At 44.5% G+C, this 16,971-nt stretch overlaps 1 protein-coding gene across 6 annotated transcripts in view; it reads right to left on the bottom strand.

Moving 5' to 3' along the window:
- Positions 1 to 2,108: 2,108 nt before the first annotated feature.
- Positions 2,109 to 16,971, bottom strand: part of XRCC6 (X-ray repair cross complementing 6) — a 29,506-nt gene continuing 14,643 nt past the window's right edge. For 4 of the 6 annotated variants that reach the window (XM_027107817.1, XM_027107820.1, XM_027107819.1 and 1 more), the window contains 7 exons: positions 15,373 to 15,541; positions 14,481 to 14,642; positions 13,193 to 13,222; positions 11,586 to 11,715; positions 10,305 to 10,405; positions 6,361 to 6,474; positions 2,109 to 2,525 (listed from right to left, as the gene is read on the bottom strand). In XM_027107817.1, the coding sequence (XP_026963618.1) occupies positions 2,329 to 2,525; positions 6,361 to 6,474; positions 10,305 to 10,405; positions 11,586 to 11,715; positions 13,193 to 13,222; positions 14,481 to 14,642; positions 15,373 to 15,541 (903 nt within the window). In that variant the 3' untranslated portion in view covers positions 2,109 to 2,328. The remainder of the gene's footprint in view (positions 2,526 to 6,360; positions 6,475 to 10,304; positions 10,406 to 11,585; positions 11,716 to 13,192; positions 13,223 to 14,480; positions 14,643 to 15,372; positions 15,542 to 16,971) is intronic. The other 2 variants (XM_027107821.1, XM_027107818.1) reach the window with 1 other exon arrangement.

Here is a 16,971-nt window from a genome sequence, read left to right as displayed (position 1 = left end):
CATGGGACTGGGGTTTGATCCCTGGTCAGGGAACTAGATCCCACATGGATGCCGCAACTAAGAGTTCACATGCCACAACTAAGGAGCCAGTGAGCTGCAACTAAGGAGCCCCCAAGCTGCAACTAAGACCCAGCGCAACCAAATAAATATTTTAAAAAAAAATTACAGATGTTCCCTCTGCATTCAGCCAGGAGGCATATGCACCTATGCACATATGCTTGTTTGGTGCAGTTTTGGCCAAACATCCATCCGTGCTCTCCAGCTCTTGCCCTGCCCCCGCCCCCGCCGCTGGCCGGTCAGAGGCGGATGCACCTCCCTGCCCTTCCCTACCCGCGTGGCTCCTAGCCGCGAGGTCTGCAGCGCGCATAAGCAGGCCGTTTCGTCCAATCATTGGCCGCGCGTCACCAGCACCTGCAGGAGCGAAGCGTGTTTGCAGCCAGAGAAGTTAGAAGGATAAGAGTTAGTGCCTATTGAGTACCGTGCCCATTTACATGTTTTCTCATTTATTTTCCATATTCCACGTTATTATTATTATTATAAATATGATGAAACTGAGGCTTGAAAATGCCAGGTAAATTGCCGGTGGTCACTTGTACGTACGTGATGGAGCCAAGATGCAAATTTACTAAATCTGACTTGTGAGTTTACAAAAGCCCAACCAGATTATGTCTGGACATGATGTTTCTCTCCTGGGGAGCTCAAGAGCAGAGAAGGCAAACATTAATTTACAGAGAAACTGAGATCACACAGTTGCTCTTTATCACAGACCTCAGTGGTTATTTTTCTAACATTCATATTACTGGTGCTTTGTTGGACCCTTGAACTCTTTCCTTCTCTCCATTTTGTAAATAGAACAGAGGAGAAGGAGCCTAGACGTGGGTAAGGTCCTGCAGGAGTGCACAGAGAAGCTTGGGACTCACTAGGTTTCCTCCTCACTAGCCAAGAAATCCAGGCTTGAAAACAAAGGCCCAGCAGTGGTACTCATTCTTACCTTCCTACTTATGGTGACTAGCCTGATTCTAATCTACCTTTGTGGTATTAGTAACCCTCTCTAGAACCCAGAGTTTCCAAGCATGCTTCATTTAACGGGGATGGTCTTATTTCTCAACAACAAGAATGAATAAGTACTATATTAAATGGTTTTGCATTATTTTGCTGTATCCTCAAAGGCATCTCTTCTAATTGAAGAATTATTTTCCCTCTCCCCCAGATAAGGAAAGAAATCCAAACAAGAACATAACATCTCCTTTCCAAACAAAAACAAGCAAAAAGAAGTTAAAAAAAAAACAACTTATAAAAATCAGAGCAAAGAATCCAAAACTGAAAAAACTCTTCCAAGAGTAATCTGACCCCTCCAACACTCACCTCATGAGATGCTCATTCTAGTTTTGAAAGACACAGGACCTACAAGCCATCCTCAGAGGATAAAAACCCTTCCATCTCCTTCCTTCTCTCAGGCTAATTCTTCAAAAGCAATAGCTGCAGGAAGAGCAGGAAAGGGGCAGGGAGGATAGAGGGATGGGAAGGGGAAGAAAACAAAGACAGACACTCCCCTCCTCTTCCTCTTTTCCTGACACTAGGACCCTTCCTTTTTCCCTTCTCCCATCGAACCTCTCTGTATCTTCTCGAACTTCCTACAGCACCCTGAAAATAACAGGAATAACTCATTTCACTTACACTGCAACCCAAACTCTCAGGGAACAGAAAATGTGTATCTCTTCTTCTTATACTTGAGTGTCACATTAAGAAAATACAACATGAGGGGGGGTTGCTATTTACTCATGAAGCAAGTGGTACCAGAATTAGAAATGTTGCCTCCTTATTACTTCTGAAATCTGATCTTTAGATCTTCAATATGACACATTTAAAGGAAAACAGGTGGGAGGACAGAGGATCAGGAGAATATAACCTTACTAGGGCTTGTCATTCCTAAACTATGTTCACCTGTCCTTAATTGTCACACTCTTCCCTACTCTCATGGATATTCATTTTGTTTCCATTGTGATGAAATGCGTTCCCAGTGGGAGAGAAAATTAAGCTAACAGCCAATGGCATCTTTGGATGCAAAGCAGACACATCTTTCTCTTTTATACTATAGAACAATATATAGTACAAAGTTAGGGCTCTTTATTCAGACAGTAGAGTAAGGCACAGCAAAGTGAGATGGCAATGCTCTCTCCATGACAACAGAAAGTCTCATAAACAAAGTCCTTGGCTTCTGTCAGCCAGACTCTCCCTGGCTCAGGAGAAACATGTTTTAACTTGATAAAAACAAAACCAGGCCACCTGGCTGCAATGTGGAAGGGTAACTGGCTGTATGGTCTCTGGTCAGGCCTTCTGGAAGCGCTTGGTGAGCGCATCCAGCAGCTCCTGCTTCTTTGTCCCGCTCTTCAGCCCGTACACCCTGCAGGCTTCCTTCAGTGTGGGCACAGTGAGCTTACCCAGTGTGCCCTTGCTGACGTGGGCCTTCAGCTCCTCTTCAGATAACTCCACCTTGGGCCTTTTGCTTCCAGAATTTTCATCACCTGGGGAAACAGGTCAGGTGGGAGTGATTGGAAATGCTACCAGTGGGATCCCAGCTACACTGCACGGGGGCCCTCATATGATCTGGGCTGCAGTTAACCATCTTCCATAAAGCTGTGATGCCTACCTAGAACACCATGGGGAAGACAGATGTCTTGATAAGGCAGCTTCAGTTAAACACAAAAAAATGTATCATGTCTAGGAGGGAGTTAAAAGTAGTGAATCCTATCAGTTTACCCGAAACTGCTGATCACGCTGGGTGAGCAAGTCATTCCTTCCTTCCTTTCTTCATTCGAAAAGATTTATACTTTCAAACTATACTACAAAGCTACAGTGATCAAAATAGTATGATATTGGCCCCAAAACAAGACACATAGGTCAATGAAACAGATGGAGAGCCCAGAAATGAACCCACACTTATATGGGTAATAAATCTATGACAAAGGAAGCAAGAATATACAATGGGAAAAAGACAGCCTCTTCAATAAATGGTGTTGGGAAAACTGGACAGCTACATGCAAAAGAATCAAACTTTCTCAGACCATATTTTAAAAAGACCTCAAAATAAATTAAAGATTTTTTAAAGATTAAAAAATAAAGATTAAATGTAAGACCTGAAACCATAAAACTTCTAGACGAAAACACAGGCCGTATGCACTTTGATACTAGTCTTAGCAATATTTTTTTGGATATGTCTCCTCAGGCAAGGGAAACAAAAGAAAAAATAAACAAATGGGACTATATAAAACTAAAATGCTTTCACACAGCAAAGGAAACTACCAACAAACAAAAAGGCTGCCTACTGAATGGAAGAAGATATTTGCAAATGACGTATCAGACAAGAGATTAATATCTGAAACATGCAAAGAACTCAACATCAAAAAAACAAACAACCCAATTGAAAATGGGCAGAGGACCTGAAAGTCCATTTTTCCAAAGAAGACAATACAGATGGCCAACAGGCACATGAAAAGATGCTCAACATCACTAATCATCAGGGAAGTGCAAATCAAAACCACAGTGAGATATCCTTACACCTGTCAGAATGGCTATTATCAAAAAGACAACAAATAACAAGAGTGGAGAAAAGGGAACCCTCATGTACCATTGGTGGTAATGTAAATTGGTTAATGGAAAATAGTATGGAGATTCCTCAAAAATTAAAAACAAAACTACCATACAAGCCAGCAATTCCACTTCTGGACATTTATTTGAAGAAATACAAAACACTAATTAAAAAGATACATGCACCCCTATGTTCACTGCAGCATTATTTACAACAGCCAAGATATGGATGCAACCTAAGTGCCCATAAATAGATGAACGGATAAAGAAAATGTGGTACACATATATGCAATGGAATATTAGCCATAAGAAAGAATGAAATCTCGCTATTTGTGACCACACAGATGGACCTAGAGTGCATTATACTAAGTGAAATAAGTCCGACAGAGAATAGCAAAAACTATATGATTTCACTTATATGTGGAATCTACAAAACAAAACAAATGAAAAAACATAACCAAACAGAAACAGAGTCATAGATACAAAGAACAAATAGATGGTTGCCAGGGCGGCCTGAGGGGAGGAGAGAAATAGGTGAGGGAGATTAAGAGTATAAGCTTTTTTCAGTTACAAAATAAATGAGTCACAGGAATGAAATGTAAACTGTGGGGAATATAGTTAATAATTATGTAACATCTTTGTTTGGTGACACATGACAACTAGACTTATCGCAGTGATCATTTTGAAATGTATAGCAATATTGAATCACTATGCTATGTAGAAACTAACATTGTGTTGGAGGTCAATAATACTTCACAAACAAACAAACAAACAAACTCATTGAAAAAGGGATCAGATTTGTGGTTACCAGAAGTGGGGAGTAGGGGCAAGGAGAACTCGGTGAAGGCAGTCAAAAGGTACAAACTTCCACTTACAGAATAAAGAAGTACTAGGGATGGAATGTACAACGTGATAAAGATAATGAACACTGCTGTATGTTACATATGAAGATTGTTAGGAGAGTAAATCCTAAGAGTTCTCATCACAAGGAAAAAAAAATTTTTTTTCTATTTCTTTAATGTTGTATCTACATGAGATGCTGGATGTTCACTAAACCTAATGTGGTCATCTTTTCATGATATATGTGAGTCAAATCATTATGTTGTAGGGACTTCCCTGGTGGTGCAGTGGTTAAGAATCCGCCTGCCAATGCAGGGGACATGGGTTCGATCTCTGGTCCAGGAAGATCCCACATGCCGTGGAGCAACTAAGCCCATGCGCCACAACTATTGAGCCCACATGCCACAACTACTGAAGCCCGTGCGCCTAGAGTCCATGCTCCACAACAAGAGAAGCCACCGCAACGAGAAGCCCGTGCACAGCAATGAAAACTAGCCCCTGCTCGCCACAACTAGAGAAAGCCCGCGCAGCAACGAAGACCCAATGCAGCCAAAAATTCAAAAAATAAATAAATTTATTTTTAAGAAAACCATTATGTTGTACACCTTAAACTTATACAATCGTGTATGTCAATTATATATCAATAAAACTGGAAACAAAACAAAACAAAAAGCATTTACAGAGCACCTTGTCAGTACCATGGCGCTATGCTAAGTGATAAGGACATGCAGGCTGAGTGAGATAAACAAATATATAAATCACACTCATGCAGGTGTGAAAAGTTCTGACAGCACACAGGGCACTGGAGGAATCACTTCTGATGCAAAAGGGAGAAAGCGCAATGACCACAAACCTAACCTCTCATAGCTACACTTCCTCATGGGTCTCAGGGGCAAGCAAGGCCCAAATTTGGCTTTACTTGAGCAAAGATAGTTAAAAGGATTACAACCTAAGACAGAATTATTCCCAAATGCTGAGGAATTCACAACGTGCTGTCCTGAAAAATGTGAGAGTCGCAGTAAAGACATTTTGTTTGGGTCCAGCAGTAAGAAAAAGGGCAGTCTAGTAGGAAAAATGATTAAAGCCCCAAACTGGGAGTTCACAGAAAAAAAAAAGTCCAGTAAAACTACATCTTACTCATAACTGAAGAACTGCAAATCAAAACAGAATACATTTTCCCTCTATTATTTTTTTGTGAATATATAATTTTTAAAGTATATAAAGTCTACAATTGGTGAGAGTGTAGGGAAACACACCAATCCCTTCTTGGATAGGGTATAAACTATCACTTTTTCAGAGGCAAACTGGCAATTCTTATCAGAATTTAAATGCCTACACCTTGACCCAGCAATTCCACTGCTAAGAATTTATGCTGTGTAACTGCTCACACCAGTATGCAATGGTGGTTCCTGTTCACTGCAGTATATCTATCCATCAGTAAAGGTCTGGTTGGATAAATTGTGTATATCTATCCAATGAAGTACTCTGTAGCCTTATTTTTTTTTAAGTAGGTAGATATGTGAGTGTAGATATAAATACCTGCCCAACATATATAGCTGAGTAACAAAATAAACTAGAAAACAATGTGAATATTGTTTCATTTGTGCTGAAATATGTTGTGTTAGTAAATATGTAGGTTTGTATAGCAATTTCTGAAAGGACATTATCCTCTGTGATAGGACTATAAAGGCAACTTTAAAAAATAACCCACTGGGAATTCCCTGGTGGTCCAAAAAATAACCCACTGGGAATTCCCTGGCGGTCTAGTGGTTAGGACTCCACGAGTTCACTGCTGAGGGCCTGGGTTCAATCCCTGGTCAGTGAATTAAGATCCTGCAAGCCGCACGTGTGGCCAAAAAGAAAAACAAACAAAGCAAAACAAAACCAAAAAAAACCCAAAAACCCACTGAACGTCCACACCCAGCTCCTTACCTTGTTTTCGCTTGGGAACTTTTTCCTCAGGATTGTAATCTGGTGGGTAGACAAGTTCCTTAAACTCATCCACCAGGGAGCCCAGTCTTTTGTCCATTACTTCAACCTTGGGCACTAGAAAATAAAAACACAAGAAGAGTGGCCTGTGAAGTCACAAGCCCTGGCTTCCTGTCCAGTTCAACTCTACTGGGACCGGAGGAGAAAATACTTAGTTGCTGAGATGGGGGAGGGTCCACAAGTCAGCTGAGCTGGCCATGAATACATTTGCTCGAAGTCTAACATTTACCAAGTAGCTTTTAACAATTGTACTTAATGAGCACTTTTGACAACCAGGCACTCTCCTAAATGCTTTAAACTTATTATTTTTATTTAATCCTCCTAACAATCTCTGGGGTAGGTAAACCTGTCTTCCCGTTTTACAGAGGTGGAAATCAGAGACGTTAAATGACTTTCCTGAAGTCAAACAGCTGGGAAGCGGTAGAGTTGAGAACTGGGCTAGACCCTGTGGATTCAAACAAGAGTCTGTACCCTCAGGGCTTACAGTCCACGCGCCATAAGGAGGTGGTAAAAACACCAATGCAATAGAGCTGCACAGTGCCATGAAGAAAGGGACCGTACAGGGCACGCTGGAACACAGGAGGGGTCAGGAAGGACTCTGTGCAGCACAGTCTCGCAAGCTGAGTGTCCTTCCTCAGGCAGATACTAGTCTAAGCAGAAGGCACAGGGGTGAGAGACAGCCAGTGACACACAGCTTGCAGGCAGGGTGTGAGATGGGCAGGACCAGCAAGGAGGCTAGAAAGACAAGCATGGCGAGGTCATGGAAGCCTCGAATGCCTGCCCAGGAATTAGGCCTTATCCTAAAAGCAGTGGGGAACCTTTGAAGGTCTACAAGCAGGGGAGCGACGTGATCAGATGGACGTTTTAGATCACCCTGCCTGCCAGCTGTGTAGAGTATGAATTGACGGAAGGTGAGACAGAAGGCTGAAGCAGTGTGTGTGAGTGGGGCGGCCGGGGGCTGGGGGGTGGCAATGGGACTGTAACTTGAGAAGTGACAGCACTGGCAGGACTTATGGACGGAATAAGAGGTGTGGGGGTGGGTGGGGGAGGAGGTGAGTGGTTGGGGTGGCAGGAACATTCCCCAAGGCAAATGCAATAGGCAAAGGAAGCTCTGGGGGAAAGATAATATTTTTATTTCCTTTCTTACAGCTGTATAGCTTGTAGAGCTTTTGCTGAGAGCTGGGTCACATCAAGGACAAGCATGATGAGATGAATATCTCATCTCCTCATGTGACCACGTTTGCCAAGTACAGAGGGGAGCTCCTGCCCTGTGGTGTATGTACCTACAAGACGGCAGAACGTCACCGTCAAACTGCGCTACCACCGTGTCAGAAGCCCCATGTTCCAGGTTACAGGAATCTCTACTAGAGCTTTGGTTCTCAACCTGGGGACTTTTAAAGAGTACTGATGCCCAGGAGATTCTTATTTAATTGGTCTGGGGTGAGGCCTAAAGAGCCAGATTTTTTTTTAAGTCCCCCAGATGAGTCTGCTGTATAGCCGAAGTTGAGAACCAATGTGCTAGAGGCAGTGGCATGTCTCAGAATCACCGGGAAGGCTTGTTAAAACACATGTTGCTGGGGACTTCCCTGGCGGTCCAGTGGTTAAGACTCTGAGCTTCCAATACAGAGGGCACGGGTTCGACCCCTGGTTGGGGAATTAAGATCTCACATGCCACACGGCATGGCCAAATACAATAAAATAAAACACACGTTGCTAGGCCTCAACCTGAGTTTCAAATTCAGTCAGCTTGGGGTAGGGCTCAAAAGGTGCATTTCTGACAAGTTCCCAGGAGATACCAGTGCTGCTGGTCCAGGGACCACACTTAGAACCACTGATGTAGCCTGATGAGGCCATGCAGGGACAAGTGAGAGGACAGAGAAAGATGGCGCCCAGGATCACCCAGCACACTTCCATGTTAGAGGAGAAAAAAGGGAAGCAGGTCCAGCAAAGAAGTCTTAGGGTCTCCACAGGCATAGGAGAAAAACCAAAACAGTATGGTGTGACAAAGCCAAAAGAAGAAAGAAAACAATTTTGAGTCTTTGATAAGGTATTTATTAAAAGAAAGCCTTATGGCTTCCCTGGTGGCACAGTGGTTGAGAGTCCGCCTGCCGATGCAGGGGACACGGGTTCGTGCCCCGGTCCGGGAAGATCCCACGTGCCGCAGAGCGGGTGGGCCCGTGAGCCATGGCCACTGAGCCTGCGCATCCAGAGCCTGTGCTCCACAATGGGAGAGGCCACAACAGTGAGAGCCCCGCATACTGGGGAAAAAAAAAAAAGAAAGCCTTATTGTGTCACAGAGAAGCAGACACATTTGATTAGAACTGAGCTAGGGATGTGAAAGAACAAAGAATCAAAGGGGTCACATGTTTGAGCAGTAGGATACCCAGGGCCTTCAATAGATGTCACCTGGGCAGCTGGAAGCTTTGGCCAGAGCTTAGAGGAAAGGACAGGGCTGGAGATACAGGTTTGGGGGTTGTGGGCATGAGGTCATACTTAAGGCTATGGGAGTGGATAACATAACCAACAGAAAGGAGAGAAGAAAGGGCTAAAGACAGGAACCTGAGACATTTAGCTTACAAGAAACACTACAGCAGCCAAAATTGTTTTTGAAAAATAGAAGTAGAAAGAGAAAAACAAGACTTTCTCCCAAAAAGTATAGGGCCAGAAGAGAGAATGCAAGAGGCTGGGGCGCTAGTAAGTAGAGCACACGGCTGTGGAATAAAGGAGAACAACTGTGTTCTGAGCACCTTCCCGAGTGTCAGGGCCTATATTTTGTTAACACCTTGTAAGGACAGATCATTATCCCCATTTTACCAATAAGGAAACTGGGCTTCAGTGAGATTAAGTATTGTTCCAAGGCCACGCAATTTAATAAGTGCCAGAGAGCTGGGATTCAAATCTACCTACATCGAGTGTTTCCAAAGTCTGTGTCTCTAGCCATCTTGCTAGAGACTAGGCAATTGACTTCCTGATCTGCCTAAAGGCCATAAAGGAAGAGATGGGCTGCCTCACTCAAGGGTTCTTCTTCTGCCAGGCCCAGCTGACAGTCACCACCATGACACACGTCCAACAACTCATGCTTTTAATGCTGGCGCTAGCATGAAAGAGATCAATAATAACTGGGAAGCTAAGCAGGCCGAACTAACTGTTCTGATCTTTTCAACCTCTGTCAAGAGTCTTTATTAAATCCAATCTGTTTTCCAGTGGGTATTTACTTACATTGCTAAACTTCATGCATCCTCTTATGAAGTACATGAGAGAACCACAATCCAGAAAGGGACCAGCAGAGAGCTCAGAACACCTCAGCCTGGGAGGCCAGGCAAATGTCCTCCATGCTGGGTAACGAGGTCCATTTTCTCAGGGCAGAGCACGCCGTCTGATGGAGCAGCAGTAAGGTAAGCATAGTGGTTCAGAGCAAGGGCTCTGGGCCAGACTCACTGGATTCTGCGCCGACAGCCACCGCTTACTACTTAGTGCAAATCACTCCCTTCCCTGCAAACTAGGGACAGTGACAGAACCTACCTCATAGTCACGCAGAATAAATGAGTCAACACACAGGACAACAAGGCCTGGCACACAGTAAGCACTCAATAAATGTTGCAGATTTTTGTTTTTAACTTTTACCAACATGTAGTCATGGATGGTCTACTTCAGAGGCAGGTCTCAGAAGCCTGGCACTTCCTCCTCCTCTTACTGCAGAATCGGCCAAACCCGTTCCCAGGCAATCTAAGCTGGTCTAGGAAACCTCTCAGGCAGAGATGATCTGGACCACAAGGTTGTGTACTTAGAGGGTGCTAGGAAATGCATCCATATTACTGGTCCAGAGTAAAATGGACACAAAAGCCTCCCACGAAAAGAACTTCTCAACTCAGTCACGGCCTCCTTACGTGTCAGATCCACGGCTTGTTCGGGCTCCATCAAATCCAAAGCCAAGGCCTCCATGTTCCTAAAGTGCTGCTGCAGCACTGGGTTCTCAAAGCCGTCACTTCTGTTAAAACATTAACAGTGACATGAATAAGTTAAAAAATAAAAATTTAAACATTTAAAAAATAAAATAATAAAGTTAAAAACCCAGCTGAGACAGTGAAGGCCCAAGGTCAGCTGAGAAATACACCCCAGGTAAAACAGTTGGGAATCTTATCTCTTGAATCAACTTCTCTCTTTCCAATTTTCAGTTTATTGTCCAATGCTAGGGATCCAGAAGCAAATTTTAAAGCAAAACAATACCTGCCCACCTGTCTGTCACTGGAAGCTGTGGACAGAGACAGAAACAGAGGAGGCAGGGCCAGAGGAGGTAAGTACAGAGAAAACACAACAGAGGGATGGTGGGAGGTGAGGAGACAACGAACCTGATTATTCTTTCTTCCCATACTCGATAGAACATGAAAGTAAAAACAGAAAGAATCTAGAGGCATACAGTCCTACACTTGAATCCTGGCTCCAGTTCCTTCTAGGTGGGTGAGTCTCGGCAAGCTGCCTCACTCCTCTAAGCCTCAGTTTCTTTACCTGTAAAATGGGCACCAAAACTTTCAGGGTTCTCATGAAGAATAAATGAGATACTGTTGGAGCTGTATCTAGAACAGTGCATGGCACATGGTAGAACCTTAACAATGCTTCCATTTGCCCAACAAAGGACTACACCAGGAGGTTTCCTTTGGAGAAAGAAGGTCACTTTGCCCACAGGTAGGAAGAGTTAGGGAAGTAGCCCAGAGACAAAAGACGAAATGTGAAAAAAATTACGTTTGGTGTCACCTTATGCGGGTTCTGGGAGATGGTCTATGTGCATTATATAATCATTTCTTCAACCCCATGACAATTTACACTGGATTTACTTGCTTTTACTCACCATGTGACAACAAACAGTCAAGGAGAAGGCCAACCAAGAATCTTCTCCTTACTGCTGCTTTGCGGAGCTTGTTCAACTAACCAACCTGGCTTTCTAAGCACAACACAGCAGGTCAACCAGCTGTGAACCCTTAGCACAATTCCAGAGCCTTCAATAAAAGAACTTCCACTCTCCCTATAGCTTCTAAAGACTAATTATCTATCAGTTAATGGAAAAGGATACAATCACATTCTCTTGGTTTATGCTTAACTCAAATCTCCAGTACGACCTTCAACTCAGGAGGCAGTTCCAGAAGAAAGCCTGTGAATGACCCATCACTCACCTGTACTTGAAGCGGAGCTTCTGAACAATAGCCTTCATCTTGTCTATCTGCTCTGGGTTTGCCATGACTTTTTCGGTAAAGGGCACCTTCCGTTTGTCATCAGCATAGGGCAAGAAGATGAGCTGGAAGCCTGAAGAAGAAAGAAAAATACGTTTCCGGAGATTTGACTCAACGAAAGGTTTCAGTCACTGAGCTATCGTTTTAATTCCTTTTTTAAAAAAATTAATCTATTTTATTTTTGGCTGCATTGGGTCTTAGTTGAGGCAAGCAGGTTCTTTGTTGCAGCACGGTGGGCTTCTCTCTCATTGTGGCACACGGGCTCAGTAGTTGCGGCACACAGGCTTAGTTGCTCCGCAGCAAGTGAGATCTTAGTTCCCGGACCAGGGCTCGAACCAGTGTCCCCTACATCAGCAGGCAGATTCTTAACCGCTGTGCCACCAGGGAAGTCTCCTGAGCTGTCGTTTTTTTCTCAGCTCCAATTCACCCTTCTGCGTGCTGTGCTGCTGGAGCTAGGACCCTGCAAATCCCATTTCTCCTTTACCAGCTGATTCCCGTTAGCATCTGCCTAGCAGACTCCCTTTGGAGTCTCCAGAGGGGGACCTGAAAGGAGACTTCTTCCTTCCTTCTCAGGTACTTCCTGTTCCTGCCAGTGTCGCCCCAGCCAGCTTTCAGCCACCAGCTTTTTCCATACACCCAGAACCAGGTGGACAGTGCCCCTCCCTGGAGGGCTACATCCAACTCTGTCGGCCCCTCCTCCGAGCTTCAACCTCTCCCCTTTGCTCCCCAGTCCCCACCATGTGCTAGAAGGGAAGAGGTAACGGTTACCAGCCTGACCCTGTCCAGTTGCTGACGGGCTCTAGAAAGACTGAAAAATCTAGAGACTGGAACCCACTGCTGCTGCCAGGTGAAGAGCCCTTGCTGGCAATGCCAACAGCACTGAGCAAGAGGAAGTCTCTTAGCTCTCCATGGCCCTAATGTCTCCCTCTAGCACCCACTATTGACAGAGCATCACCGAGAGCCCGCTGGCAAAGGAGAAATGGGGCTTGGAGAGCCTCTGCTTCATCAGCACAGAGCTGAGAGACAAAGCGTCAGAACTGACATAAAAGGTGTTCCTGAGCATTCACATGACCAGGGTTGGAAATATAACGCATTCAAAGACTTACTTTATAATTTTTATTAGCATGGCTAAAGAGGAAGGATGGGACTCCCTGGTGGCGCAGTGGTTAAGAATCAGCCCACCAGTGCAGGGAACATGGGTTCGAGCCCTGGTCCGGGAAGATCCCACATGCCGCAGAGCAACTAAGCCCGTGCACCACAACTACTGAGCCTGCGCTCTAGAGCCCGCGCACCACAACTACTGAAGCCCGCGTGCCTAGAGTCCGTGCTCTGCAACAAGAGAAGCCACCGCAGTGAGAAGCCCATGTACCGCAACGAAGAGTAGCCCCCGCTCACCGCAACTAGAGAAAGCCCATGCGCAGCAACAAAGACCCAACACAGCCATAAGTAAATAAATATTTTTTAAAAAGAAGGATGACTAGTAGTCATCTGTTGGCTGCTTTGTGCTAGGCACTTATCTGTTTATTAACTTATTTCAAATGTGAACTGACCTTGAGAGAAAGGTGTTCCAGAATTCTCATCTTTGCAGATAAGGAACATAAACAGAAAGGTTAAATTATTTGCCCAAGGGCTTCCCTGGTGGTGCAGTGGTTGAGAGTCCACCTGCCGATGCAGGGGACACAGGTTCGTGCCCCGGTCCGGGAAGATCCCACATGCTACGGAGCGGCTGGGCCCGTGAGCCATGGCCGCTGAGCCTGCGCGTCTGGAGCCTGTGCTCCACAACGGGAGAGGCCACAAAAAAATAAATAAATAAAAATAAAAAAAATTATTTGCCCAAGTTGGCCAACTAACAGGTGGCAGAGAAGGGTCTAAAACAAAAGAAAGTGAGCTTTCAGACACATAAGTGTAAGACAAAGTCAAGTGTGACTTCAAAACCCACGGTCATGGGACTTCTCTGGCATCGCAGTGGATAGGACTCCACACTCCCAATGCAGGGGGTCTGGGTTCCATCTCTGGTCAGGGAACTAGATCCCACATGCGTGCTGCAACTAAGAGTTCGCATGCTGCAACTAAGGAGCAGGTGAGGCGCAACTAAGGCGCCCTGAAGCCGCAACTAAGGAGCCCTGGAGCCGCAACTAAAGAGCCCTAGAGCCACAACAAAGGAGCCCACCTGCTGCAACTAAGACTCGGTGCAACCAAATAAATAAATAAATATTTTTTTAAAAAAAGGGGCTTCCCTGGTGGCACAGTGGTTGAGAGTCCGCCTGCCGATGCAGGGGACACGGGTTCGTGTCCCGGTCCAGGAAGATCCCACATGCCGCGGAGGGGCTAGGCCCGTGAGCCACGGCCGTTAAGCCTGTGCGTCCGGAGCCTGTGCTCCGCAACGGGAGAGGCCACAACAGTGAGAGGCCCACATACCGCAAAAAAAAAAAAAAAAAACCACAGTCATTCCATGATACCTCACTGCTTTGGTGTACACAAGAGATAAACCAACCATTAAATATTACAAGGGTACCAAACAATGGTTTTTAGTAAAGAATGTGTCAGCAGTGAGACTGCATGAACTTATGCCAGTAACCTGCAAACAGTCCCTATGAAGTCAATTTTCAACCCTGGCTGCAGAGCTGCCTTGTACAGTTGTACATGCTGTGCACTGCACAACCATATTTGACAGACTTACCTGGCTGTTCATCAAATTCACCTGTGCAATCTTATAAACACACATTTCCCAGGCTCCACTCCTGGAGACTCTGGTTCAGCAGGTCTGAGTTGGTATCCCAGGAATGACTCCAAGGCTAAGCAAGGTTCAGAAGCACTGAAATTATCTCTTTCACATACCTGGGGGAGTCACCTGAATTTTCTGGTCATCCAGCTCCTCTTCCTGTGGCATCAAGGCCACAAAACAAGGGGGGACATTCTGGCGGGGTGTGTATCTGCACACTGCCATGACCTCCTTCTCCAGACACTTGGTGAGTAGAGCACTGAATAGGGTTGAGCTCCCTGGAAAACAAACATCCCAGGGATCTATATCCTAAAGATGTCTCCTCCTTTCTTAGCCCACGTTATAAACCTACAGTTTCTCTCACATTTTCTTAAAAGCATTTATGATACTTTGATAGCTCAGGGGTGATGGACCCAGAGGTGAGGGTAAAGTGAGGGTAGCAGAGGCATAGAAAGGAAGAGAAAGGAAAGGGCACCTCAAATACTCCATTTAGGGGTGTGAATTATTACTGTCAGTTCACTTTTACTATCATTAGGCTAATGACATAAGCCCTAGTTGCTAATGAAAACCAGTCAGGTCAGATCTGGGAGGTTCATTAGCTATAGCACAGAGGAATATAGGTCTGGACAGCACAAATAAACCCAATGGCCAAGTTCATATCATCCTTAATCGCAACACTAGGGAAGAAGCCAGGTCTGTTTTTTAGTTTTTCCCGAACTCTTTATCTGATGCCTCAAAGAAAGAATTTCATAGCAACTAAGTTTTAAATATGCTAATTCCATATCCCCTCCTGGATATTCACAATGCTATCAGTATATTATAGTTCCTAAAGAAATCTCTTTAACTTTGTTTAGTCCCACATTTCCAAAATTTATTTGAGCGTGAAACACTTTCAAAACACCCAGTAACACATCCTGTATAGTTTCCAGCAGCAGCCATTTAGGAATGCTGCTCGGTAAATTGCCTTCTGCGTGGCTTATTCGTTTATCCCTGGTTTATGCCCCTTACCATTTATCAGGGACTCCTCGGGGTACACGAACAGGGAGGGCCTCAGGTAATGGTGCTTCTTCAGCATTATCAAGGGCTTGAAACCGATGAGAATCAAACCTGGTTCATCAAACCGTTTAAGCTCTTCTGTTTCCTCTTTCTCTAATACAATCTGACGACTCCCATAGGTCTATAGGAGGGGAACAACGAGGGCCACATAGCGAGGATACACAGAGATGCGAAATGGTTGCCATATGACCCTAGCAAGTTAAAATCAGCTTTCTTCTAAGGAGCAGGAAGAGGGCTCATCAGAGGCATCTTCCTCCTATCAACAGCAATTGACATGTATTGAGTGCCAGCCAGGCACTTTACTTTTGCCACCCAGTTTATCATCTGTAACAATCCTAGGCAGTAAATGTTAAAAACTCTGTTTTACAGATGAGTGAACTGAGGCTCTACAGTTAGTAACTTGCTCCAGAGTATACAACCGAATTGGGCTTTGAACTGTACCACATCTGTCTGGTGCTAAAGGCCATGCTCTTCAGGCATTTGTTCCTTCCCTCATTTAATGTGTACTAAACCCTCAGCATCATCCCTGACACACAAAGGATGCTCACACCTTACCTACTTATTGAGAGGACCTACGTCAGGTATTGTGCTAGGTCTCAGTGTAGGAGGCTCACACGCACACACACATACACACATACTACTTCCAAACTTTAACATTTGCATTTGGATCCTAAATATGTGATTAGTAACAGAACTTAGTAAAGGTCAAATTTGGGTTTTATAAACAAAAACAGAGCCCTTAAGACTTTTTGTAGGCACAGTTAATCAAGAAAGAAACTTAGTAACCGGAAGAGCTACTGCCTATGAATAAACCAACATGGAAAACTAGCTACTTCCAAAATGGAAGGAGAAATTTCTTGTCGTCTTCTCCTCCTGAAAAGTAGGGCAAGACACTCTGGCCTGAAATTTGTGCTCCAAAAGACATCTCGAGGGTTGAATCAAAATAATATTTAATTTTAGTCACTTAGTTGATCCTTCTAGGTCCTGAACTTAGGCAAAATCGCTCTCCCACGTTTTGCATAACTAAAAAGGAAGGATGACTCACTTGATTTTAATTTCAGATATCAAATCCTTCTATAGGGAACTACATTCAATATCCTGAGATAAACCATATGGAAAAGAATATTTAAAATGTATATATATATGTATAACAGAATCACTTTGCTGTACAGCAGAAATTAACAGAACTTTGTAAATCAACTGTACTTCAATTAAAAAAAATCCTTCTATAGATCGAACAAAGGTGAGAGGATGAGGAGAGAGAATGTTCTGCATCCTTAGTATGTCTTTCAGATTAAGAAAGGCATGAGGGGGGCTTCCCTGGTGGCGCAGTGGTTGAGAGTCCGCCTGCCAATGCAGGGGACACGGGTTCGTGCCCGGGTCCGGGAGGATACCACATGCCACGGGACCCGTAAGCCATGGCCGCTGAGCCTGCGCGTCCGGAGCCTGTGCTCCGCAGCGGGAGAGGCCACAATGGTGAGAGGCCCGCGTACCGCAAAAAAAAAAAAAAAAAAAAAAAAAAAAGGCATGAGTGTATCATTTCAAGGCACA

Source organism: Aethalodelphis obliquidens, unplaced genomic scaffold (genome assembly GCF_003676395.1).
Source record: "Aethalodelphis obliquidens isolate GAN/ISIS:26980383/991018 unplaced genomic scaffold, ASM367639v1 scaffold8, whole genome shotgun sequence".
NCBI lineage: Eukaryota > Metazoa > Chordata > Mammalia > Artiodactyla > Delphinidae > Aethalodelphis > Aethalodelphis obliquidens.
Note: the sequence above shows the minus strand (reverse complement) of the source record. Positions and strands in the feature narration are given on the sequence as shown.